At 44.4% G+C, this 27,797-nt stretch overlaps 1 protein-coding gene across 1 annotated transcript; it reads left to right on the top strand.

Annotated features, from left to right (window-relative positions):
* ICOSLG (inducible T cell costimulator ligand) lies at positions 1-27,575 on the top strand. Its single transcript, XM_068421897.1, has 7 exons — positions 1-42; positions 3,602-3,642; positions 6,222-6,584; positions 7,072-7,356; positions 8,909-9,085; positions 10,158-10,193; positions 27,271-27,575. Exons 1-7 carry the CDS (start codon positions 29-31, stop codon positions 27,573-27,575), a joined length of 1,221 nt encoding a protein of 406 aa, XP_068277998.1. The 5' UTR covers positions 1-28.
* Positions 27,576-27,797: the final 222 nt, after the last annotated feature.

The following is a 27,797-nucleotide window of genomic DNA, read 5'->3' as shown; positions in this document are numbered from 1 at the left end:
GCAGACACCCGCCTCCTGCGTCGCTGCGATGGATCCCCAAGGGTGAGTGGGGGCCCGGGGCGCCGGGAGCTACCGCCCCTCCCGCGTGTCGCTGGGGCACGGAGGAGCACAAGCCGGCTGCTTGCTCGGGGGCAGAGAGATACACTCCTCCCCCCCCTTAGAAAAATCCGAGTTTCATTGCAACGCAGCGGGCAGGAAAAGTTCTCCCGGGGGTGGGCTTCTTAAAGGGATACAGGGGCGAGGCGCCGCACGGTGGTCCCCTCCCGACCCCCGGACCCGGGACAGCGGGTTGCGGCATTAAACGTGCCCGGCGGCAGCTCGCCGCTGCCTGCCGGCGCGGTGCTGGCTGCGCGGCCGGGGCGGGCTCCCCCGGGGCGGGCGGCTGTCCCGGGTGCCCGTAGCCTCGGGATGGCCGGGAGCGGGGCTGGCGTGTGGTGCAAGGCACCCTCCGCGGCCAAGGTGTACCCGGAATAGCGGGTGAGCCCGCACAGAGGCCCCACCTGCCTGTGATCTGCCCCGTCGGAGACTGCAGGCCATTAAGAGGCATTTTAAGGAACCTTTTGGCCCGAATGTGAATGATGGGTGAAGGCAAGCAAGCCCACCGGTTTTTACTGCCCAGATTAGCATTGCCTTACCTTAGAAAAGCATTAGAAAAGCTTCACAGATAAACTATTTAGGGCACCTGCTGATATGAGAAGAGTGATGTCACTATAAGGTTAGGGGACAAACTGAAACATGGGAAGTTCCATCTGAAAATGAGGAAAAACTTCCTTACTTTGAGGGTGACAGAGCACTGGAACAGGCTGCCCAGGGAGGGTGTGGAGTCTCCTTCTCTGGAGATATTCAAAACCCGCCTGGATGTGACCCTGTGCAACCTGATGTAGGTGAACCTGCTTTGGCAGGAGGCTGGACTAGATGATCTCCAGAGGTCCTTTCCAGCATCAACCGTTCTGTGATTCTGTGTGATAAAACAAATCCTACCAGTGGAGCAAAAGCCCTAAAGTTATTACTGGAAGCATTGGGACATCTTTTGTCTGGCTAGTTTGTGCCAGAACAGCAACATCCCATGGCTCTAAAATAAACAGTGCACGAAAAAGTTGAGATGCTGGTAGGAAGAATAATCTCACCGAACAGGAACATATGAAAGAGGAAGTGCAACTTTCTCCCATTTCACATGACAGTTTAAGAAACGTATAGCAGGGGAAGGTGTGGGAAAGAATTGAAAAAGAAAAAAAATTTTCAAAAATTTAAAATATTTTTAACAAATAAATAAAGGAGAGAGAAGCTAAGAAACTAATGCAGCTACACCTGTGCTTAGTGGAGCTCACTGCCAGTGTGATGGGCACAGGAGCTGAGTGCACACATGGGGCAAAAGGGAGGTTTCTCTGCAGGCAAGAGCAGTTCTCCCTTTTCCTAACAGGAACTTGGCATTAAAGCTATTCCAAGGGAACACGGTGGGCTGATGCTGCCCCCACACTACCACAGCTGCAACCTCCTCCAAGAGGATAAGCATCTCTAGATCTGCCCGATCTTAACTGTGACATCATTTATTAAAATAAGAAATCAAGATCTGCTCTGTATACATATATTAGAGAATCAGTTCTGGCTGACTATCTAAATGTTTGTTGGCATCAGCAAATGCCTATCACGGGAAATTCCCTGAAGAGTCCCATCAAGATCAGTCAATTGTTGTTCTCCATTTAATTCAAGTGACTTGGTATATCCATAGTTTCTAACTTGGGCGGGGAACAACAAAACAAACACAGCCACGAGATTAAGAATGATTAAGAACTAGATTAAGGTGAGCTAGTCAAGACAGACCTCTACAATCCTGGCACAAAAGTGATGGCTCCTGCACAGTATACAACAGAAATACAATACAAGACCACGTGCAAAAGCCACCAAAAGTCACTGCCTGAGACAGAACAGAGCAGAGCTGCCTCCCTGGAGTGTTTAGGTACGCTTACTTGGGAGTTTTACTTTAGGGCTGGTTGCAGATTTACTAAGTGTTAGAACTATGTTCCACACCGGGCAGCCACTTAAACTTTTGAAACCTCACCTATGAAACCATTTCAAAGGACGCAGAAAAGGAAAAGAAAGTGTTTTCTTCATATAAAAGTAACACAACTCAGACTGTTCCCTAAACTTTTCTCATCTCATTCTCTGGCGATGGGGCTTCGAGTGGAGGTAGATTTTGTGTCAGGAATGTCCTCTGCTTTCTCCATGGGAAGCCAAATATGTTTGGGAAGATCATAATTTTCTTGGGGGCAGGTGGGAATTAGAGACCCTCCTCCACAGCAGAGGAGACCAGAGCAGAAAGCATGGAAGAGAGAGGGGATGTTGTAAAGCACGGCTGATGGGGAAAAGCGAGGTGAGAAATGGCTGCTGGGGGAGTGAGCTTAGGTTCAGGCTTGGAGGGAGGAGGGTCAGGCAGGGCAGGGTTGGTTTGGAGAGAAGGCAGCAAGCAGTCTGGGTGGGAGACCCTGGAGCTCACTTCTGGGTGGACATGGGCTGCTGGGGGCAGCTCTCCTCGTTGCCCCAGCCCTTGGCTCAGTGTTGGACCTGGCTGAGGGGTGAGAACAACTGGGGAAGGGAATCAGCTGCACCCAGGTCGTATGGCCTCACAGTCCTGCTTGCTTGCAAAAGTGAGCTGGGGAAACTGAGGATGAGCAGGTGCTCGTGTTCCCCTGCCTGTCTGCTCGTCTCTGCAGCCTTGTTGCACCTGGGGCGATATCGAGGTGGGCAACTGCAGCCACATAGCTCCCATTCCAAAACCTTTCCAGTGTCTTCCTTCCTTTCCCACAGTGGTCTGGAGGAAGGAGAGCAGAATGTATAGCTAGGCATGGTGGTGAAAGGCTATTTTAAAGTAACTCTTAGTGCTGCACATTTATCTTTCTTAAAGCACCACGGGATGAGAGTTATATCACCTGGGCTTTATAGATAGGTTAAACTTGATTTTCCTGTAGCATCCAGTAGGTGTAACTCCCTTGGGAAACTCCTGCAGAGATTCGCCCCTCCGGAGTAATCAAACACGTCAAATTCTTCCCAGCAAAACCTTTGCACAGCTCCCTGCTATCAGCACATTTCCTGTTTACACATTTTCACTGAGTGCACAAAAGGGTGGGCAGCACGGTCAGCTGCGTGTCGTCCTCTAACCAGATAAAACCGTAACTCATTGAGTTTCAGCAAAACAGTGGGCTGCAGGGCTTTGACCTGGATTTAGGCCAGTGCAGCCACACTCCTTCCCAGTGATCCAGATATCCTCCAAGGCCTATCTGTCCAGTAAGTCTATACGGTTCGTTTTCCACAAGAAAGACAGGCACAACACCAGCTTCATGCCTTCTTCTCTGATTCCAATATTAGTGCATTTTACTACTATTCGTGGCCTTGGCCACCCACCCACAAAGCTATGTCGTTTGAACAGAAGTTTTGCAGCTGTCAAAAAATGCAAATACTTAATGGGTCATTACATAGTAACAGTACCTAATTTACCTACTTCTGCTACTATACTGAAACAATCAATATTAGGTTTATTGCTTATGTAAACAACAGAGATGCTAAAGTCTATGATGTAACACTCTTGTTTGCTTTCTTCTTTTAGCTATGTATTTCTGTTACTGCTACTTCATATCCTGAGAGCTGGTAAGTTCAGAACACTTCAGTTAAAAATGAAGCTGCCCTCACTTAATATGTTTGGCCAAATACACAGAGTATTTGTAATATGTACAATATAAACATCTGTGTGTTTTCAGCAAGACACTTGAGAATTCCTCAGTGTGACATGCATCAGGGAAAGAAGAAAAAATCAGTTTCTATTAGTTTCAGTACAGAAAATAACAAAGGACCTTGTGGATGCTCTTCCTTAGATTGCTCTGCTTGCTTTACAGACATCCCTGCATATTTCTCTCTGCCAACAAAAGGCCTTTGAAACAGGGTAATAAGGGCTGTTGATAAGCAGATTTAACATGCCTGGATAAAGTCCATACTCATATTATGATCAGAATTGTATATCACAGTATCAAGTACACAATAATAGTAAGTCTTTTACTATGGTTCCAAAAATACCTTTCAAAACAAAGGTAAGGTTAAAGGACATCACTTGGTGATATTTAAATGTTTTCAGAGTTGTCTCTCCTTTGTTCTTGCTTTATCACTGAGAAGGACCTCAACAAAGTCATCAAGGAAAGTCCCTAGCCCCAAAATCAGGACAAACTGTACCAGATTCAGTTTCAATAGATGCCAGCTGGCCTGTTCCTAAATAACACCAGTGATGGAGGTGCCCCCGTCTTCCCAGGCAACGCTTTCCAGAGCATCGCTTTTCCTGCTGCTACGAGGGTGTCCTGGTTTGGCCCAAACCAGGCCAATTAGCCTTAGAGAAACCAAGGTCACTGCTAAATTCCTCACTGCTTACGAGTGAAGAGCCGAAGGGGGGTCACACCTGCAGGGAGGAGCAGACAGGGCAGGTGGCCCAGAATTGACCAATGAGGTATTCCATCACATACACCTCATTCTCACTTTCCTATTTATCACTAACCCACTGCCTCCTGGAGGTGGGGCCCAGGAGGGACGGGCCCTCCTGTCTCCCACTGATTGGTACCAGCTTTGCCAATTCTCCAGTTAAAAGCCTGCAGGTGTGATGGCAGGGGGAGCTACTGCATTTTCCCCTTTGCCTGTGCTGGGAGGAGCAACTCTGCCTGAGGAGGATTTCCAAGCTCTCGATCTTGGTTTTGTATATATTTGTATGTATTTGATTATTTCTATTATTATTATTATTATACTCTTTTTCATTATTATAGTTTATTAAAGCTGTTTTAACTTTCCAACCCATAAGTCTCTCTCCCTTTTCCCTTTCCCTTAGGGTGGGGGGGGGAGGGTTAACAGAGAGTGTCTGCCACAGGTTTAATAGCCGGCCCAGCTTTAAACCGTGACAGAGGGGTTTCCCAAAGTCTGAGCTGCAGCATCCTTGTTGCAGTTCAAGCCCATTACTTAGTGTCTCAGCCAGCAGAGGATAAGGGCCTGGAGACCATGCTGCCTTCCTCCCTGCAAGTACTGCAGTCACTTCAGCAGCATTTTTAAGCCAGGGAGCCCAACTCAGACATGTAGATGAGCCATTTCTGAGTCCAGTGTACCAACACAAAGACATACCCCCCTTTACCTAAAACATTGCTGCCTCCCACCTCACCATGCTCTGGTTTCACATTTCCAAACCTTGCTCCTGTCATCCATCTTTCCCTAATTCACCTACCCGCATAATCCCCAGTGGTAATCTCTCCCATCCAACCCCATGTCTGACCCCCCCGTACCTCCCAGTCTGCCATTTACAATGCACACACTGCTTTGGTTTCAGCAACCAGTTGCACCAGGGGGGGTTTGGCTGAAGCAGTGGAGGAGAGGTGGTGCATCCCTCCCAGGAGGGAGCTGCGGTCAGAGCTGCCCTGGCCCTTTCGGAGTAGCTGACCTGTGCCTTCCGCATCGCTCATCAGCCAGCTCACGCCTTCTCCTTGCTCATCGGGAGGAGAGGCTGCCTTTCTCATGTCTGGAGGCCAGGAAAGGTGCCCTGAAAGCCAGATACTGTGCTGGTGTACCTCAAGTGGCTGTGAGAGGTTGTAAATGTCTAATGAATGTGTCACTGGAGGTATCTGGGCACGCTGGTTTGCCAGCTGGGTATATGTATTGAGAGGGTGACACCGACGGTAGCAATAAAATCTGATTGCTATGACATGCCCGCATTAAGAAACACTGGGTTTACTCCCCTTTTTAATTTTTTGTGTGTCAAGATAATGGTAGCACTCTTTTTCTTATCAGTGTTTCCACTTCTTGTGATTTACCTGATGTTATTTGGCATTTTTCTTAATTAAAAAAAAAAAGTGATTATTAAAGCATTAGGACTTGAATATGTGTCTGCAGTCAGTCGCAGTCAGTGGGCAAAGTGAAACGTGCAGGTATCCATGGGGCTGGGAACACTTAGACCAGTTGGTCGTCAGAGAAAGAAATAAAGTAGGGGGCTTTATATTGTAAAACGTCCCTTTGGAAAATGTACAAACAGACATGGAGAGAATTAGCCACCGGCAAGTCAGGAGGTAGGAATGACTGTGAAGTGAGCACACTCATCTGCCTGTTATAAATACTAATACTGGAACCCACATGTGGTAGAATATACTTGAAAAGAATGACATTTTTTCCACATAACCTCCCTTTTTCTCTCTCTCTTTATCTTGTAGTTATTGCACTGGAGGAGAAGATCATAGTCAGTAAACTTGGAGACAATGCTACACTGAGTTGCATTTATCACGGAAGAGAACTGCACTTAAAAAATTTACGGGTATATTGGCAAATAGCTGATGATCAAGAAGAGTGTTCAGTTGTACACACACTGATCTCTGGTCAAGACAACGAAAGTGAACAGTGTGTTCACTTTAAAAACAGGACTCAATTATTCTGGGACAGACTGGAAAATGGCGATTTTTCTCTGCTACTGCTAAACGTCAGCCAGAGTGATGAACGTACGTACAAATGTGTTGTACTGCAGAAAACTGAATATACCAGAGTGATTCACCAGGCAGAAGTGGTTCTCAGTTTAGCAGGTAAGAGCTTGTATCACTTGCACCTATTTACCCACACTCTCATTCCAGCTTTTCAAATTCGTCCCATTTCAATATTTAAGCATGCCCTTAACTTTGAAACATACTTCAGCCCTTTGCTGAAGTGAAGTCAGTTTAATTTAAATGTTACAGATAGGGAATCTAAAACTGGGAGAATACCCATAACAGCTGTTTATCCAGCGTGGGTTTTTTACAACTTGTTTATCATTAATATAAGGGCTCTTGTGCATGCCTGGGTGATAGCAGCTTAAGAAGTTGCTTTCTTCCTTTGAGTTTGGCTTCAGCTTTCTTCCCTTTCAGTAATTCTCTCAGATCTTTGGCTTATATACCAAATCTGCAGGTGATTCCCTTTGAAGTCATGAGGGTCATGTGAAACCCAGAAATTCTGCTTCAGAACCCACGTCAAAATTTTATCTTTTCAATACGTTTCAACATGTCGATGACTATTTCTGTTTCTCTTGCTCTCCAGCTAGTTATAGCCAACCAATACTCAGTGGACCGATAAGAAACAGGGACAGCACTGGAGAAGAGGTGACTTTCAGCTGCAGATCCGGCAATGGATACCCAGAGCCCAATGTTTATTGGATAAATAAAACGGACAACAGCCACCTGCCTCCCTCAGAGCTAGAGATCACCCCCCACGCCGATGGCACTTACAGTGTTTTTAGCACGCTGAAGGTTAAAGCCACTTCTAACATGCAAATAGAGTGCTCCATAGAAAATAAAATACTGCGGGAAAATCTGTCAGCCAACTGTAAGTCCCTTCATGATGCTTCATGCTTTTTAGATAGCAGATATATCAACCAGTGTGTCTCTGTAGATATGCACTAAACAGGGGTACACATTAATTCAGTAGTCCCCAAAAGTGCTGAGAAGAGTGCAGTTTTTGTTTCAAGCTAGTTATGCTTAGCCATTAACTTTACATTTAGTTCTGACTTCTTCCACATTAAAGTGAACATCCCATCAAGCATGTTATGACAGTGGCCCTGAGAAGCTCTCACTGGGCTTTACCCTGCGGTTCCTCGGGAACATAATGACTTGGGGAGTCAGGTTATTTTTCAGGGAGCACCGTACAGTAGATCCATGATTCCCGGACCCCTACCCGACTTGCAGCACTCACGTTTGCTTTTTACTCTGCCTAGTTCCAAAGTTCTGTTTTCAGTCTCCAAAACTCAGTTTAACACAGTGCACTATTTAAAGTAGGCCTGTAGCAAAAGGTAATATTAGCCCAGTAGAAAAATACACCTAATAGCACAAGTATAAGAAGCCATTTATTGCTGATGTGAGTGATCAATAGTAAAAACAACTATTTAGCCACTCAGCTCTTCACAAAAACAGAAAGCTATTTAAAAAAAAAAAAGCTATTAAAAAAGTTATAGCTATAGTAGCAATAGTGAATTTCATTATTTCCAAACAGCTGTGTAGAGAAGCTATCTGGAGTGGGAGAGCTTACCTGGAGGTGGCTGTTCAGTGTCATTGCTATTCCTGGTCCTGCCTCCCACCACACCTTTCTCTCATGGTTTCTGCACCCTGGTGCAAGAACTTTTTTTTGTTTGCATAACTCTACCTGGATACCTACAGTTAGTTTACCTGAACACACCAAGGAATCACATACTCTGGACTTAATGACACTGATCCCACAAACAGATCCAGGAATATAGATTAAACTAGTTCCAGGAAAAAAAATTATGTGCACATGCAAAAATTGCACAGTGGAGTGTTTATATTATAAGATAACCTTGCTGTCATCCCAAATTAAAGGAAAACTAAGTAACCTTGTCATTAGTTTCCTAATGGCATTCTGTCATATTGTATTCTAGGGGAAAAGACCTTCATCTTATTATTTTTGTTGGGTTCTAAAAGCACTACCACACTTGAAAGAGGAGGAGATGTGATTTGAAACCCTCAGTTTGCAGCAATTGGTGGAAATTTGTCACTAACTTCAGGGAAACATTTTTTTCCCCGCTTTTCTGAATACCATCAGATTTACATTATAGATTCTGTATAGATTTATTTTCAACTGAGTCTGGATACAAGCTCAAACATACAGTCTCCCAAGGCTGGCAGGAAAGAAGACCAAAAAGGATGAAAGAGGGATGCACGCAGTACGACAGGGAGGAATAAAGTGGTATTATATTATTAGTGTAGGCTGGAGATGTGCCTTGCTCAGAAGGAATACCACCAGAATCACAGTGATATTAGTCCTTCAGAAATTTTTGTGTGTGTGTAAAATGGGGTCAGATATTTGCCTGGTATGAAATGTGATAATTTACACCTTACTACGTCCTTTTTCTATTTTATTCTAGACACGCAGCAGAAGCAAAGCAATGGTACGGACACAGAAAGTCACAAAAACCTGGAAAAAAATGGACGAGGTGCTCAAGCAGCTGGCATCGTTTCCATTGTCATTCTGATAGGTCTTCTAGCTATTTTAACCTGCTGGCTGCGGAGACGGAGGTCCTCTAAACTAGTGTCCTACACAGGTAATGAGGCCCTTCATTTGCATGACCCAATCTGAAGAATTCTTTTTCATTTGCCAAAATATTTAATGTCATCCAGTGCATTGCTAGAAGGTACAAGTAAATTCTCTGCACACAACAGCAAGAAATCATGCTGTTATCAATATCCTGGGGTTCCCTGGGGAGGACATATAGTGCCCCAGAACACATTGTTCTTTATGGTTTTCTGCTAGGGTGCCTTAGCCTCATAGGAGTTCACTGCTGGATGTGAGAGTAACGCAGACTTTGTGCCTGTTCAGGCCATAGTTTCCGAGCTGTGATCCCTGCAGGCTGTTTCTGGACAAATGGAAGGGATGCTCCTCCATGGAACAGGACTGGGGTCAGTTGCTGTCTCTGCTTAGCACAATCCAAAGCAGAAATCAGAGGATAAATCAATCCCGAGAGCTTTAGAATCATTGGCTGGGCAATTAAGGGTTGAAGATACCACATTATACATGCGTACCTTGTATTGCTGCATTTGCCCACATGCAGGACTCTTCAGTGCTTGGCAAGATAGAACAAAAGGTAGCTCTAAAAGACATCTTGTGAACCAGACTCAGTCTGCTGATGTATCTGAGTACTTCTATAAGCCACTTTTCAGGTATACAAGAGCCAACATCTAAGAAAAGGGAGCAGGGGCAACCACACTTTTCGTGGACAAGGACAAACCACATTTTCAATCCATGCCCTCTTCCTCATGGCTAGCAAGCCCAGGTGCTTCAGAAAAGAGCAGGAGAAAGCAGGGTAGTGATCTTGTCCAGCATTTGCAGCAGCTGTGCTAGGAGCCATGTCCTTCCTTCAGAAACAACCCAAGAGTGGTGCAAGACTTTGCCCCAAAACATGTAGCATGACTGTTGCTTCAAGCCCAAAATCTATCCTTGCTGAAATGGTGACCTAGATTGTAAGCAATTAGAGTATGGACGCATTTTGCTGTCCAAAGAGCATTTAGCACATTGAACCCTCAACTTCGGTGGATGTTGCTTAATACTAATCTTGTTTGGCTAAATACTATGGTCATCTATCCTACATGCTGAAAACAGTGCATTTGTTTCAACAGATGTCCAACTAAATGAAGACAAAGGAGGACTCAACTGTAAGTATTAAAAATATGTTACCGTATTTGTCTCAAGAGTCACTTAACTTCATTGCTTCAGTACTCAAGTTCAGCACAAAGCCTTTGGATTAGACTTGCTGGATGTTACAAACTCAAGCATGTAAAGCGGTAGCCGTACTTCTTTCAGCCCTTTCCTTGAGTTCTATAAGCATTGCCAAAGGCAGCCTGGGAGTCTTGGTTCCCAGAAGTTCCTTCAACAGTTCAGGCCAAAGGATATGACAAATAAACAGGGCACACAGGGTGTAGAGGCTGAAGACACCCTCCCCTCCTGTTCTGCAACTGTGCTGCAGCTACCGTTGCCATCAAGATGGGTGGATTATGCTATGAGGCAGGCAGAGCTAAACTTGGAAAATCTGTTTTAAATGCTGATTTTTTCAAGTTTGGACAACACTGACCCTTTATAACTTCATATCATGTCAGTGCCCATCACCAAATTGTTGTTCTCTGCCTTTTTAGGCACCATATCCTAGAAGATCTTTAGCTGGGATACAGGAACATCATATGCCTCATGTCTGTGAACCTAAGCATATATACACCCAATTTAAAAAGTACTAAGCACTCTCCTTTCCTAGAGAAAAAAAAATACACAGTTTAGACCTTCAACATGTTCATATTTTTTATAAGCAAGAATGCAATATTGCAGGCCAGCTGGTTTACAAATTCATTTATCATTTATAGTGAGGGAAAAATAAAAACACGGCAAAAAAATCCAAGACAAATTTGGAAAAACAAACTCAGTACAGGGGACTTGTGAGAGTACAGACAGGATGAAATATCTGCCTATTTTATATCTCGTTTGATAGTTTCTACTGAAGCAAACGACTGTTGCCTGGTTGTCTCTGCAGAGCAGGCAGAAAATACTATGGTTCCACCACAACTGTAATAGTGAAAGCTTAGTTTGCTCTAGCAGATGCTGTGAATGCACACAGTTCATAATACCAAGCAAAAGCAAAATAACCCTTAAATTAAAACACTTTTTCTAGAACTTCTTTGGTGGTCATAATAACTGGGTTAATGGTCAGTTATTTGCCAGATCCATCACACAGCCCCAGCCTGACCCAAAACATTTGTGTTTGCTAAACAACAAACAGGCATTATGCTGTTTCCTGTAGAGTGTAATGTAGAAAGAAGGATGGATTTTCTCCTTAAGATAAAGAGACATTTTCTCCTTCTGCTCCTGTGAGCTGCATTAACATAACAAAAGCAGTTATTTTAAGGTCAACTTTTTCTTCTCTGGACTTATCTATACTAGGCCCTATTTTATTAGATCCCTGGACTTAGCCTGTAAGCAGAAAAACCTCTGTGACATAAATAGGAGTAAATATTTATCTTATATTGAAGGCTACTGTAGCGTGATTTGTTCATTAACAACAAAACAAAGATGCTTGCCTTCCAGAAATTACGTTTTCCTTGGCATGTCTCTGCACCATTTGTGGAAGAGGAGGTGGGACAGCAGCTTTGGTGGTTCACTGCTATCAGAAACTGTCCCACCTCTGAGGGCTGTTGTCTGCCCCTAGAGCCATGGAAGGCAGTATCTTTTGGGCATCCCAATTTGAGGGCGACTTGGACTAATACCAGAGAAATTAGAATGATCTAGGGAATGTGATCTCTGATGAAAGATTGGTTATGTTTGTTTAGGCTAGAGATGGCAAGGATGATTAAGGACATAATAACAGCCCTCTTCAGAGAGCCCTTAAAGAGGATGGGACAAGTTATTTATTGTCCTAACCCAGCAGACACAGCACTTGAGGCACAACAGGCTTAAACAAAGGAGATTTAAGCTACATGTTAGGAAAAAAGGCCTTTCTAAGAGTAATGGTAGTTGAGCACCAAGGCAGAGAGTTTGTGCAGGCTGTCAAGTCTCGATCAGTCCAGGTTTGTTGCTGTTCCAGTTTTTTCTTAATGAAAGATGAAACCAGTATCTGTCAGGAATTATTATTTAGAAATAGCTGTTACTACCTTGAGGCAAAAAGATGGGGTCGTGGAGAAATGCTAGCTTAATTCAATGATAATTTGAGATTGTCAAGTGAGTCGTGCATGGTAGATGGGGAGTCAGGCACTGTGGATGTCGCACCCCCAGGGACACTCTGCCATGGCATTTTGCTCTTCAGTACTGATGTAAATATGTTCCTACTTCTATGGGTTTCACTTTATAAAGAAGGTCAGATTGTTTCACAGGGGGTGGGAATCCTGAATACCGCAAAAACAAAAGGAGCCAACTGAGACTAGCTTTGCTGTTACAAATAAAAAAGTTTTGAAAACTATGGGGAAAGCAAGTTGCAAAGAAAAGTAACTTCATCCCAGTGGGGTTGTCCCTCCAGACATCCACTACAGTCAGTGGGGCAGGATGATCCACTTGGGAGAAATTCAGAGCTGGAGCAATTCTGAATTGCTCTCTGGAGGGATCCCTTCACTGCCTGTAGAGGAGCCTTGGGAAGCTGGTTTCCCTTAGCCACAGATAAGTTTTGCGCATCTCTGAAGTAGCTTAAAACAAACCAAAGGTGACAGTGACATCCCTTCACAAGGATGGGGGGCGTCAGTAGGACAGCACTTTTTGCATTTGCAGAAGGAGAGGCACTTTCAGTGTGTGGTACAAGGGCAGAGGGTCCCCAATGTCTCAGGTATCGAGGCAGGGCTCCACCCCGGCTGATTGTCTCTCAGCAGCATGAATACATCTTTTCCATAGCTTTGCAGCTTGTTCCACTGGTTATGTAGGAAAACCAGCTCTAGGATGTGATTATTTCTGGGGGATTTTTTCCTATTTATTTCTAAAAAGAAGTTGTTTTGTTTTTACAGCACCTGTCTAAATGGAAAGTCTGCCAACAATTTGGGCAGCTGGAGATGTGTCAAGAGAAGCATCACCCCCATCTCAGTGGCAGCATTGCTTGTAATACAAGTGACAGATTTCTGCAGACTGTGCCAAAAGAGATGGCAAAAAAAAAAAAAAAAGCTTCTTACAAATAGACAGCAAAATCCACTGGATTTCGGTTCCAACCACTGGCTGTCCCCACACAATGGTTGTGTCACCACACCAGCTAACCACTTTGGAAAGTCCTCTGTGATAGTCTGTCAGTGTTTGGAGCTCCTGCACTGGGGAAAGCAGTAAGCCTGGGACTTAGCTACTCTGTGCAAGAGCGCTGAAAGCTGGTGAGTGCCCAGTCTCTCATCATCACTGTCAAGGACTGTTAGTAGCAGAAGCCTCTGCGTTTCAGGAGCATGGGAAGTTCTTGCTGCTTCTTCTTACCCTGACGATAACTACTGAGAATATGAAGAATGGCAGCTAAAAAAGAAAACTGAAGGACTCTCTGCAAAATGAGATTTGTGACCTTTTCCTCTTATCTCTCTCTACGGTACATCCTTTCGTTGTTTGGTTTCACCAGCTGCATGTTATTGTGTACAGAACAAGGTAGAACATTTGACCCAGTCCTCCAAAAATGGGAGTTGCTATGACAGGGTTAAGCACTCAATATGCTAACATACGGGAACATGCATTCTTTAAATGAACTTCATGTCAACATTTTGTTTTTTACCAAATATTCTGCCGAAAAAGGGGACTTCCACTTTTAACAGAAGCCGGTGCGTACTGTGTGAAAGAACAGGCTATGGAAACCTGACCAATTAAAAATAGTGCTCTGCTATGTTAATGTTGGGTTACCTGGACTTACCCTTTTTAGGATGCAACAAAAACTGTGGTCAAGCTCTGCTTGATTCAGCTGGTCTTTAAGCACTCCCCTGCAGCTTTCAGGGAGGATCTTAAACGGAAATTTTTAAACTGAACTTCTCCTTGTATCCGATCCCTCCACCCAAAAAAAAAAAAAAGAAAAAAAGAGTGCAGACTATATCACTGTGTTGTCCGTGAATGTCCAGAAAGCCAAGAACTGCAGTTTCCTTCTGCCAGTGCCTGTGCCTCGCTGTTTCAGCCCCGAGTCAGCCAAGAGCAACTGGTTGAAAACAGCAAAGCACTAAACTTTGCTGATGGTATGAGGTTTTGAAGGAGGAAGAATCTATACTAGCTCTCGTGCCTAGGTGTGGCAGTTTTCCTCATCTTGTCACGGGGGGTGGAGGTGATGATTTTAAACTGAGCCCTGGAAACACCTGGCTTCTCCTGCACCAGTTGCTAGACTAAAATTCTACCATTTTTGTGATTCTCAGTCTTTTTATCCTAGCTCTGCATAGAGGAGGCACTGTGAGATAGGACATTGATTTTTCATATCAAGATCAGCTTTCAAATCACAGCCAAGTGAAATTTCGTTGTCTTGTTCTCCCATCACATGGAACCCAGAACGATTTGGCAATAGCACAATTAGCTTTTGTTGAAGCAATACCCCCAAGGAGGCTCCAAGTTGGGTAACTGTGTACTGCCGCTGCGCCAGTATCTTGTGGGAGGGCTGCACAGTCTCAGCCTCCACAGCATTTAAGAGAAGTGGCAGTTTAGATCATGCTTGATGCAATTTAGGCTTACTCACCAATTTGAACAGGATAGGGAAATCTTTTTTTTTTTTTAAAAAAAAAGCCAAACTTCAACTAGTTAAGCTTCTGTCTCCTGTTTAGATTGTAAGTAACTGTACAACTGGGTTTTTTAAAGACATTTTATCTGTTAATGTCAAAAAAAGTATATTGCATATTTGCTAATCTTGAATGAAGTCTGTGAAAAATACTGTTTTATTTATTAATTTCACTTTTGTCCTTTGTGTCTTCCAATCTACAACTGTAACATACCCTATCAGGTAAGGCATTTAGCGCACAGTATTTGTCAGATAAGATTACTGAGGTGCCATAAGTTACTTCAGACATCAACCTTTCCCTTGTCTTCTCTCATGTCCATTAATCTGGGTGTTAGATATTTTCTGAGTCCATATCTAGTCTTCACTGAAACCTGAAGGGAATTTGCTTGAAGACAACATGAACGCTTGCAGGCACTTTAAAACTGTGAACAACATCTGTGCGGATGTGAAGGGTAACCATTTCCTACTGGTTCAGTAAGAAGTCCTGCAGACGTTTCCTTGCTATCTATCACATGAAGTTGTTTTGTGCAGTTTCTTTGGGCTGCTGTAACCGACAGAAGCCTTTTCTAAAAAGTTTTCCATCTTGATATTCTGCAACTGCAAGAATCTGTAATAGTTCACAGCTGTAAGAAGTGACCTAGCAGTCACTTTGCAATATGTTGTTAAGCTAATTTAGACTGGTTGGATTTTCTTACTTCTGGGCTACTTGACAATGCCTACTGAATACATCTAAATGCAACAGCCTACTCTTGCAAAAGCCATATTTTCAACTGGTTTAGGTTTCCAGCTATTTTTGGAGGCAAGTAAATTCTAGACAGCTGTTGTTTGTTAGCATTCAAAGGACTTGGGAATTTTCTAATAGCAGTTTTTGACATCATGTACCATGTTTATATTTTAAATAAAATCCATTCATTCTTCTGTTTGTTTGACTAAATCTATCAGCACATAAAGACAAGTCACTCAAACCATTGCCCCCAGTGTGGCAGTTTTACTTTCAGCCACATCCCTCAGGGTATATCAGTGCTCCTTTCCAGAGCCCTCAGATGAGGAGAGACCGATGCAGCATAGAGACTTGACAAGCTTTGCTCTATTTTGGCTTGCACAACAAAATACCTTGAACAAACTCAATGAAAGCCACATGGTAGCCTGAAGGCAGCGCTAAGCCCGTGCTGATACATCGTTTTCTCACCCAACTGAACAACCGCTAGCAGAGCAAAGGTACAATGCACCCTCCTGCTTCCAGAACTGAAGCTGGCTCATCACACTGTCCCAGGTCGGCGTTGCACTCGGGCACCAGCATCCCTCTGTTTCCCTTCATTAAAGATAGCGGCTCGCATGAACTGCATGTCCCAAGCAACTCAAACACATGCACAGGAAAGCACCGCTTGATGCAGCTTTGTGGGAAGACTCTAAGAAATGGACTCACTTTCACAGAAAAGCGAAAGGCTTTCATTGTGGCATGGCTGGTAAACCACAGATGGAAAGCACCGAGAGAGAACATGTGTTGCTACTTAGCGGTGTGAATCCATCCGTCCTGTAGTCAAATTCATTATTTAAATCTTTTCACCTGTGAAAGCTAAAATATCTCTTTTGCTCAAAAATGCATTCCCTTTTTCCAGCTCAGCAACCCTGGCTCCAAACACTTTTCTCAATATCCCCTTGTGCTCTGTCAAAGAAACTTTTATTAGTTGCTTTTCCAAACTGAAAAGTGAATCCTTTTCATATTTGTAGCAAATATGCACAAAAGTTCACATTATGTCATGAGAAGAATATCTCTCTCTAACCTCTCTCTTTTCCAGGGCAAGAGAAATTGTTCTAAAGAATAATTGAGTACAGCCCAGCTCTGCAGGGAGAGGACCTACATGCACACCACAGAAGTTAGTTAGGCTCTTGAGACTCTTCCTCTTTGTGTGATATGGCATTAGGACCTTCACCACATTCATTGGATGATATGGGATGAAACCATTGTAAACTGGTCCTCACCTGAGGGTTATAAAAGGCACCTCACATGTTTCTTGAGGTGATCTCCTCTGCATCTGGCAGCCCAGGGAATTACAGGCCACAGATCAGTAGCCTCTGTCTCATTCGTCTTTCAAGACACAATTATGTTACAACACATCAATTTGTACAATTACCTTCCAACACAAGAAAAATGCTTCCAACACTTCACGTGTTATCAGCACCGCTAATAAGCGTAAGTAGTGTATCCGAACCAATGCCTTATGCTGCACAACCCGAGTCCTTGGGAACTACTCATGGGCTTTGTTAACTTTGTTAGGAAAGAGCCTGTCTCCCATTTTAGTCTGGCACAGAAAATTGCTGTGTAGAGACAGATGTTCTTATATCAACAGAGACTTAGACTGACCTTCCAGCTTGCCCAAACCAGGTCCCAACAGTTTAGTAATCAAACACTAATTTGTTTTCCTGCAATCTCAAGAAGTGCTGCTTGGGTCCATTTTATAATTGGAAAACTGGGACACAGAAGTCACACGCTCAGGTTCACACGAGGCTGTAGCTGACTTGGTGCTTGGACTTATGTCTCCAACATGCAGAGACCTTCTTCTTTCCTTTCACTTGCTGGACTGGAAAGTCTACTTCTTTGCAGCATTCACCCCAGTAGACATCATAAGTCAACAGAAGCCATTTGCTATTTTTGAATAGGATTGCATATAAACTGCCAGACTACACTTTCATATCCGTTGCATAAAAAAAAAGTCTGCCCTTAAAAAAATTGGAAAGAGGAAAAAGATGACAAAATGTCTTTCAGTTGAGACCAGAAAGCTTTTAAGAATGTGTCAGTGAGAAGCAACACTAATGCAGTCATAATGTGGACAGGGGGTGAGTGCTAACGTTTCCTTCTTAATTTCTTCTATGCTGTCACATGTCATCCCTCTTATGAGGCTGAGGGTGTAGTTTTGAAACAAAATCAGGTTTGCTTGCAAAAACTTCTTTTCCACAGTATCATGCTGGGCTATAGACAATTCTGTTCCTCTCAATTTATCTCTTTATCACTCAGGCTTAGCATTATTATTTTACCTAACTTCTAAAATACATTACTACTGCAGTCACGGTAACTAAAAAGAGGGCAAGGGATAAAGGCATAAAACATCTGAACTATTGCCAAAACACTGTAGCTGCTTTTATAACACAAGGCAAACACAAAGTATCTTTATCACCTTATTGGAAATCTGATTAGCCAGCTCAGATCAGTTTGATAAACAGCCAGTGACATTAAAGTCTGTGTCAGCAAAGTACCAGAAGTCCTATCACAAACCTAGTCTTTTAAAGCCCGTTCTTTGGTTTTCCATGTGTACGCTCATATTTCCATACCTATCTGGCACTATCGGCAGCACGTGGAGTTGCTCTCTTATTTGAGATACATTATTGAATTGTCTTATCAGAATAATGGGAAAAATTCAGCCCTGTGTTGATTCCTGATCTACTGAACCAGGCAACACGGCTGGCGAGATAATGACTGTCCTTTCCAGGGAAATTCATTGGCTCTTTCTACACATGGCAAGGCAGGGGAGCCAGCACCCCAGGAAGGTCTCCTGGACTCCTGGCACCAGCTCACGTGAGAAGCGTGCCCAGAAACTGAAAGACTGGAGAAGCTGAGGAAGAGGCTGTGGAGACAGGCGAGTCTCCAGGGATCCCCAACCAGGGTGAGCTGCTATGCCAGGCACTGCTCAGCAGGCACCCCATCAGGAGTCCTGGAACACCAGTGCACAACTCAGCTCTGAGGAGTAAGTGCCTTCAAGCAGGAAAAATCAAAAGATAAATAAAAAAAACCCAAACTCTACACATCTGTTCTGTTCAGCTTCAGATTTTTTTTTTATTTATTTAAAGTTGACTTTTTCATGACTACCATGAAGCAGACAGCTGCTTGTCAAGGTATTTCTCATGGAACAGTTTTATCCAGCTGAGAGTAGAAAGAAGAAAAGAAAAAAAAAAATCTTTTAATCTGCTCCAGTCTAGTGACACTTCATTAGTCCTCTGGAGATGAAGCTCTCCATGGAAAATTTTTATTTATTTTCTTTTTTTAAAAAAGTAGCCCTTAAGAAGAGCTCCTATTAACAAGCATATGCTCTGGCTGGCTGGAATTATCAGCCACAAAACCCACCAGGCACGCATACAGTAAGCCAGTGCCTTTCGTTAGCATTTTTGGCAATGTGGCGACTGCTGACAGGCTTCATACAACGTGTCTTAGCTTCACTTTTGAGCAATTCCTATTGCATCACAGCATATCTGGATGGAAAACTGTTTCTAAACAAACAGTTCATCAGAAACAGAAAACAGAATCACAGAATCACCCAGGTTGGAAGAGACCTCTGGGATCATCGAGTCCAACCGTTGCCTTGACACCACCCTGTCAACTAGATCATGGCACTAAGTGCCATGTCCAGTCTTTTCTTAAACACATCCAGAGATGGTGACTCCACCACCTCCCTGGGGAGCCCATTCCAATATCTAATAACCCTTTCTGAAAAGAAATTCTTCCTGATGTCCAACCTGAAATTCCCCTGGCAAAGCTTGAGGCTGTGTCCTCTTGTCCTATCGCTAGCTACCCGGGAGAAGAGGCCAACTCCCACTTCACTACAACCTCCCTTCAGGTAGTTGTAGACTGCAACAAGGTCACCTCTGAGCCTCCTCTTCTCCAGGCTAAACAACCCCAGCTCCCTCAGCCGTTCCTCGTAGGTCTGACCCTCCAGACTCTTCACCAGCTTGGTCGCCCTCCTCTGGACTCGCTCCAACACCTCAACATCTTTCTTGAAGTGCGGGGCCCAGAACTGGACGCAGTACTCAAGATGCGGCCTCACCAGTGCCGAGTACAGAGGGACGATCACTTCCCTAGACCGGCTGGCTACACTATTCCTAATAGAGGCCAGGATGCCATTGGCCTTCTTGGCCACCTGGGCACACTGCTGGCTCATGTTTAGCCGGCTGTCGATCAGCAACCCCAGGTCTCTTTCTGCCGGGCCGCTTTCTAACCACTCTTCCCCCAGCCTGTAGCGCTGCGTGGGGTTGTTGTGGCCAAAGTGTAAGAAAGAAAAAATTGTCACCCACCAATTTCTGTGGCTGCATTTACTGCTTCGGTAGGCCTTTAAATCTTATGAAACAGTAGTAGGTTCCACGTGTCAAATACCAGGTTTTGCATTAAAACTGGTTTTAATGTCCCCAGGTCACAGGTGCTGAGGCTTGAGCACCCTACAGCCACCTCGTGGGATGCCAGGCACAGAGGTGTGCCCCCACCTGCATACTTTTCAGAAGCCTTTGGAGTGGGGTTGGAGGGCAGGGGCAAAAAGGAGTTCTGTTTTGTTTTAGCCTCTGGGCAATGCTGTTCCATACAGCTAGGAGGAAACCACTGAACTTCTGCACCTAGGCAGAAACCAGGTAGCAAGTTTGCTGTGAAGCTGGAAATGGACCCTATCCCCCTCCTACGAAAGTCTGGCTTTACACCCCGGCGCTCTTATACATTGCTCACTACATGTTTTATAAAGCATGCTATAATCTTAACCATTGCACACCCAGACACTGGGATGGGATAGAGCGCTCAGCCTGGAGATAAATAATTGTATAACATCTCTCTGTTGACTGGAAACTCCATGCAAGCAGTCAGTGTAATTGCATAGAGGTAAGCACAATGGAGCAGCATACCAAAGTGTATTTGAACAGAGATAAAGTGCAGTGGAGCAGCATGACAAATGCAGAGCAGATTTTGCAAGGAGATGAGTGAGAAAGCATGTGGCTCCTGCAATGAACGCCTGCCCTTGTTTGAGTGGCAGGACTGCCACAGACTGAATGCACACACAATCCCAACGTCACTGCTTTCATTCAGACTATTTACTTTTCAGGGAAGAAAGACTTATATCCTATCTCCCCCCACCCCAACATGTCAAAGCTAGTGTCACTGTTTACTGCTAAGACAGCACATACTTGTTTTGGCCTCTTGAGATGCTGCTCCCTGTAGGTTGGCAGAACACCAGCGACTTAATGACTCAGGCAGTCATTAAAGCCTGCCTGAACTTTCACACTAGGAAAAGTTGTGCTTCCTCTTATAAAACTTAGCTAGAAAAAAAATCAATACTTTGTTTCTAGGTGAAGGCCGAGGAGAGATCTGGTGAGTTACTGCTATATGCTCTTCCCAGTCACAAAGGCTCTGCTCACCCTGCTCTTGTAGTCACAGCTGCAGGGAGGTATTGGGCTATAAGGGCCTTTGGACACTCACAGCACAGCACCTGTTGACATACTAAACAATTTTCCCACTATTAGCCCAATTTCTGATAGGTCAGAGGTAAAGGACTGCGGATAGAATCTGCAAAATGGAAACTTTAATTGCTACTAGTGTTTACAGAGTATAACCTTCCAGAAACAAAAAAGCCCTGTGCAAAAAAAAAAGCAGCAAGAGTGACTAAGCTGCGGTGCTATATTCAGCAAAGCTCAATTTCATGAAGATGGGAAATGGGAGCTCCTTTGCCCCAGGGACAGGAGCACCCTGCAGAGGAGGGAAGTGCTCCCACAACAGCCATGGCCCCTATGAGAGCGGGAGCTGCGCTGAGTAAGGAGCTAAACCGGGACATTTTGCTTCAACACATACTAATGGTTCAAGTCAACCCTGGAAGACACCTCTCCTTTAAAGAAGGTGTGAACCAGGCTGTCACGAGGATCAAAGGGAAAAACATTCGTGTGCCTTAAGAAACACACTATGATTCATTTAGCCTTGCCTTGCACAAAGGAAGCAAGACTTGGAGACACTCAGCCGCTGTGGCTGTCAGCACTTGCTTAAGACACAGATGGCAGACAGGTCTTAAGGTTGGCATGCAGACTTAGATCATTGGGTGGGGCAGAAAACAGATATAGGAGAAAGCAGAGCTGACAGTTTTCCTGGAAAGCAGCCTAAAACCTGAAGAGTAGGAATGTCCCAGGCAGCTCCTCTTCCATGGTAGAAAGTGGTAAACTGAACTCACACACTTTGTAGACCCAAAAATAAAGTCAAGAGTGTCAGCTTATGGAGGATTGCATTCTTGGGTGCAACCATTTCATTGCTTGTGTTTAGAATTGTACGTATTAGGTTTGGCAAAACTCACACAAGGTACCACACAGCATACTTAGTGCTGCTTAAACCAAGTTTTATGGGTTTTTTGCTATTGGTTTTCATGTTTTGCCTGCCATACCTAAATGAAAGAACTGCTCCTATAATTGGTCTGACCAGTTGCATCTCTGGAGGATTGCGGATGGCATTACCGTGACTATGCTGAACCTTCAAAGCATGTACCTCTCTTCCCTGATGGAAAGCACAGGGTGGGCATTCAACGCTAACTTATACAGTTAGCAGGACCACAGATAAATCCAGTTACATCCCCAAATATTTTGTTATCATTGCAAACAAGCTGGTCCGAATGTGAAATACATGTCAGAAGGTGGGTGTGCTTCCCATGCATTTCTAGACAAAGCAGAGCTCCCTTCCTTACCATTACTGAGTCAGCCTCACACACAAGACCTGACTCCCCACCACCAGTTCAGCCTTCCACCCCGAGTAGGCTTGTAAGCCTTGTTTTGGTCAGCACAGGGTAGGACAGTATAACAGTGGCTGTAATAGGAGGGAAAAAGAAAAGAAAAAGAGTGGCTGAGAAAGAGATACACATCAGAGACTTGCACCCTTTGAGTGTTCTGAGTAGAGGGATGAAATGCAACAAAATGCTTTTTCAGTGAATAGCTCAGAGGGATGCAGAGACGATGGGAAGGCAGCACTGGGAAAGCTGGGAAGGTCAATATACAGGTGGGTGGTCAGTCAAGCCCATGATGACAGTTTGCTCACCACAAGGGCCTGCCAAGCACCAACCCCCTGCTGCAGCAAGAGCAGGCGTCCTTGTCCAGCCTGTTCAGTCCCCACCCTGCTCAGCTAACCAGGCAGGCCAGCCCATATCATTTTGTCTAGTTTGGAGAAAAGGAGGCTGAGGAGCAACCTCATTGCTCCCTACAGCTTCTTGAGGAGTGGAAGCAGAGAGGGAGGGGCTAACCTCTTCTCCCTGCTATCCTGTGACAGCACACATGGGAATGGTTCAGAACTATGTCAGGGAACAGGCTTCCCAGGGAAGTGGTCACAGCATCAAGCCTGTCAAGAGTCCGGGCAATGCTCTTAGTCATATGGTTTACTTTTAGGTAGCCCTGTAAGGAGCTGAACTTGATGCTCATTACGGGCCCCTTCCAACTCAAGATATTCTATGATTCTAGGGGAGTTTCAGACTTGACATTAGGAAACATTTCTTTACTGAGAGGGTGCTCACACACTGGAACAGGCTTCCTGGAGAGGTGGTCAGTGCCCCATGCCTACCAGTGTTCAAGAAGCACTTGGACAGTGCCCTTAATAATGTGCTTTGAGTTTTGGTCAGCCCTGAAGCAGTCAGGCAGTTGGACTAGATAGTTGTTGTAGGTCCCTTCCAACTGAAATCATCTATTCTATGTCTTGGTATTCTGGGAGGAAAGCAAGAGACACATGGAGCAAGTTATGCTTTCAATGCCTCCCAGTGCTTGCTGCTATTCCCTAGGAAAGCCCAGAAACCTCATACAAATACAGTCATGAACATATTTGCAAAAAAAAGCATGAATCCTCCCTACCGAGTGTCTGAGATCCTGAGTACTCAGGCAGCCACCTACTTCAGGTTTGTCCTGGTTTGGCCTAAACCAGGCCGATTTTTCCTTTCAGTGATTTTTACTTTCAGCAAAGTCTCTTCTAAGTAACTGCACTTTCTGAAACTAACTGCATGTTTTGCAGACAGTGTCTGCTTCTAGGACTGATAACGCTCGAAGTTTATAGTTATGCCTGAGGTAGCGGTAGGGATGTCATGCAGAAAGGCTCTTGCTTTACTTAGTCTTAGAGAAACCAAGGTCACTGCCAAATTCCTCACTGATTATCAGTGAAGAGCCAAAGGGGGGCTGCACCTGCAGGGAGGAGCAGACAGGGCAGGTGACCCAAAACTGACCAACGAAGGTATTCCATCCCATATACGTCATTCTCAGTATAAAGCGGGGGGATCACAGGGGTCTCGGTCTTCTGCTTGAGGCTTAGGCTGCTTCTGCTGCTTGAGCCTTCGGTCCTTTCTTCTCCCTTCTTGCCCTTGTGCTACAGCTGGCGTCTGAAGACGCCTGCTGTTCCCAATCCCAATCCGTGCATCCCCAAAGTCCAGTTCTCGACCATCACTGGGCCCAGCCTGGGCCTTCCCAGAGCCTGCCCTGCAGTGCCAGTGGTGACGTGGCCAACATCAGGGGAGCTCGATCTTTGTTTTATATATTTGATTATCCAATATTATTTTTATACTATTTTTCATTATTATAGTTTATTAAAACTGTTTTAACTTTCCAACCTGTAAGTCTCTCTCCCTTTTCCCTTTCCCTTCGGTTGGGTGGGAGGGGGGCGGGCAGGGGGGGAGGGTTAACAGAGAGCGTCTGCCACAGGTTTAATAGCCAGCCGAGCTTTAAACCGTGACAAGGGTATTATGAAAAAAGGGGAAAAGTGACTTCAGAGAGGAACAAGAAGCTAATCGATCAGCCTGGAAACTTTGTTGCTTAAGGGATCAGACCGCCAGAAGTAGTAAAAGGTCAGCTTCACTCTCATTCCTTTCTCACAGTCAAGCTGAATTTTTGTTCCCATTTCTGCTTCACATTCAGGTCATTAGGCCTCAGCCATGTATGCGTATTTCTTGCCAAGTATCTCCTATTGCCAGAACTTAAAAGAACATTTCTCATCTTGGACGGCAACACTGCTGATTGTTGCCTCTTCATTTGCAAAAGAACGCACTGCTTCAATTTTTGCTACTTTAGTTGCACCATGAAAGGACCTCAGCAGTTGCTCAAATGGTTCGAAAGCCAGAATGAGCACTCATTATTTCTTCATATCTCTGTGTTCACCCTCATTTTGGAGTAAGAGCGCTAGCCACGTAACATGAACAGACCATGTTACCTCAAATGAGCGGAAACAAGTGAAACCAGTCACAATCAGGAATGCTTCTCACAGGCTGGAAAGCCTCAGTCTACAGCCAAACCCCAAATGGCTATTAAAGTACACACATCTCAAGTGCTCACCAGCTTGATGGAAATAGTCTTTTTGTTTCTACCTGGACTGGAGAAGGAATATGGTTTAGCAAAATGAAGTACATAGAGAAGATGAGCACAGCAAGCTACAGCTACTGCTGGTCTATATTGCCTTACCCACAAAAAAACATGCCGTCTTCTGCGCAGAATGACAAATGAAGTGGAGTTTGCACTTTCCTTCTGAAGTGAGCCTGATTAAGACCGTTTGTATTATTTGGTTCATCTGATAACAAAAGGGGAGTGAGGGGAAGAGAAAAACTCAAATTTATTGATAACACCAGCTAAGGTAATCAGTATTAATGATTAGTGATGCCTAACAGTCAAAAAATGTATGACTCACTTTTTTGGAGTCCTATGCCAACAGGGTCAGAAGCCATTCTGACTATGAACACAAGAGGAGGGAAAAAATATAACTGAGTGGGGAATATCACAAGGTTACAACATGCTAACGTAGCACTGAAGGAAGTTACACAGGTCCCTTGTCCAGTCTAAAGTAGTACTTAGTTGAATCCAAGTTTATATTCCAGATACTGGAGATTAAACTATATAAACTCTCCCTTCTTCCATCTGTTCAGCTGCATGGAGTGAAAACAGTCTGGCTCTGGCTTTGGAAAGCATTCAGTTCACAATGTTTGAATTAGCAGTTGTGTAGGCACCTGTGTTTTGTACCAAAGCTAGGAAGATTTCTAAAGTGGATTGCTGTATTCTGTGGAAAAGGAGACTTTATTTTGCTCCTGTTGGAAGCCTTTTAGCAAACATGCAGGATACAGCAAATGGAGAGGGGGGAGAGGAGAGAAGAGAAAAGGAGAGAAAAGGAGAGAAGAGAAGAGAAAAGGAGAGAAGAGAAGAGAAGAGAAAAAAGAGAAGAGAAGAGAAGAGAAGAGAAGAGAAGAGAAAAAAGAGAAGAGAAGAGAAGAGAAGAGAAAAAAGAGAAGAGGAGAGAAGAGAAGAGAAAAAAGAGAAGAGAAAAAAGAGAAGAGAAAAAAGAGAAGAGAAGAGAAGAGAAGTGAAGAGAAGAGTAGAGAAGAGAAGAGAAGAGAAGTAGAGAAGAGAAGAAGAGAAGAGAAGAAGAGAAGAGAGAAGAAAGAAGAGAAGAGAAGAGAAGAGAAAAAAGAAAATAGAAGAGAAGAGAAGAAAGAGAAGAGAAGAGAAAAAAGAGAAGAGAAGAGAAAAAAGAGAAGAGAAGAGAAAAAAGAGAAGAGAAGAGAGAAAAAAGAAGAGAAGAGAAGAGAGAAGAAAGAAGAGAAGAGAAGAGAAGAGAAGAGAAGAGAAGAGAAGAGAAAAAAGAGAAAAGGAGAGAAGAGAAGAGAAAAAAGAGAAAAAGAAGCACATTTATACAACCTAAAAGCAGCATGAAAAAGATACTGATCACTCGAACATCTCCAAACACTGAAGTGAGCAGCCCCAGGGACTGAAAACTAACAAGGCATTAGGCAATGGTCTTTAGTGCATGAATCAGTTCAAAGATTTGATGTCAGCTTGGTAGCTTGTCTCAACATATTTGTGTTCTCTGTTCAGTCCATCCCAATGAGTAGAAAGTCAGGAAAAAATGCCAAGAGGCCTGCATGGATAAACAAGGAGCTCCTGGCAAAACTCAAACATAAAAAGAAAGTATACAGAGGGTGGAAGCAAGGGTGTGTAACCTGGAAGGAATGAAGAGACACTGTCTAAGCATACAGGAACATGGTTAAGAAAGCCAAAGGCCACCTGGAATTGGATCCAGTCAGGGATGTCAAAGACAACAAGACAGACTTCTATACGTACATAGGAGACAATAGGAAGGCTAGGGGAAAATACGGGCCCACTCCTGAAGGAGACATGGAACCTGGTTACATAGAACATGGAAAAGGCTGAGGTACTGAATGCCTTCTTTGCCTCAGTCTTTACTAGGAAGACTGGCCTTCGAGAATCCCAGGTCCCAGAGACTAGAGGGAAAGTCCAGAGCAAGGAAGACATATCCTTGGTGGAAGAGGGTCAGGTCAGGGAGTACTTAAGCAAACTGGACATACATAAATCCATGGGCCCTGATGGGATGCACCCATAAGTGCTGAGGGAGTTCATAGATGTCATTGCAAGGCCACTCTCTGTAATCTTTGAACAATCATGGCAAGTGGGAGAAGTGTCAGAGGACTGGAAGAGAACAAATGTTACTCCTATCTTCAGGAAGCACAGGAAGGAGCAGCCAGGCTGGTCAACTTCACCTTGATCCCTAGGAAAACCATGGAGCAGCTAATCCTGGAAACTATTTCCAGGCACATGAAGGACAATAAAGTCATCAGGAGTAGACAGCATGGATTCACCAAGAGGGAAGTCACGCTTAACTGATTTGATAAACTTCCATGATGAAATTACTGGCTTGGTAGATGAAGAGAGCACAGTGGACATCTTTTACCCAGACTTTTGACACTGTCTCCCATAAGATACTCATAAACAAGTTGATGAACTATGGGTTGGATGAACAGCCAATGAGACAGAAAACTGGCTGAACAGCCTGGCCCAGGGGATGGTGATGAGTGGAACAAAGACTAGTTGGAAGCCAGTAACTAGCAGCATATCCAAGGGGTCAGTACTGACTCCAGTCTGGTTTGAAACCTTCAATAATGGTCTGGATGATGGGACAGAGTGCACCTTCAGCAAGTTTGCTCATGACACAAAACTGGGACATGTGGCTGATAAGCCAGAAAGTCATGCTGCCATCCAGAGGGACCTCAACAGGATGGAAAAATGGGCTGACAGGAACCTCATGCAGTTCAACAAGGAGAAGTGAGAAGTCCTGCACCTGGGGAGGAACAACCCCACGCACCAGTACATGCTGGGAGTCACCCAGCTTGAAAGCAGCTTTGCAGAAAAGGCCCTGGGTGTCCTGGTGGACAACGAGATGAACATGAGCCAGCAATGTGCCCTTGTGGCAAAGGGCTAATGGTATCATTGGCTGCATTAGACAAAGTATTATCAGCAGGTGGAGGGAGGTGATTTGTTCCCTCTCCTC

Source organism: Nyctibius grandis, chromosome 2, assembly GCF_013368605.1.
Source record: "Nyctibius grandis isolate bNycGra1 chromosome 2, bNycGra1.pri, whole genome shotgun sequence".
Taxonomy (NCBI): Eukaryota; Metazoa; Chordata; class Aves; order Nyctibiiformes; family Nyctibiidae; genus Nyctibius; species Nyctibius grandis.
This window is presented reverse-complemented; position numbering and strand designations above follow the sequence as displayed.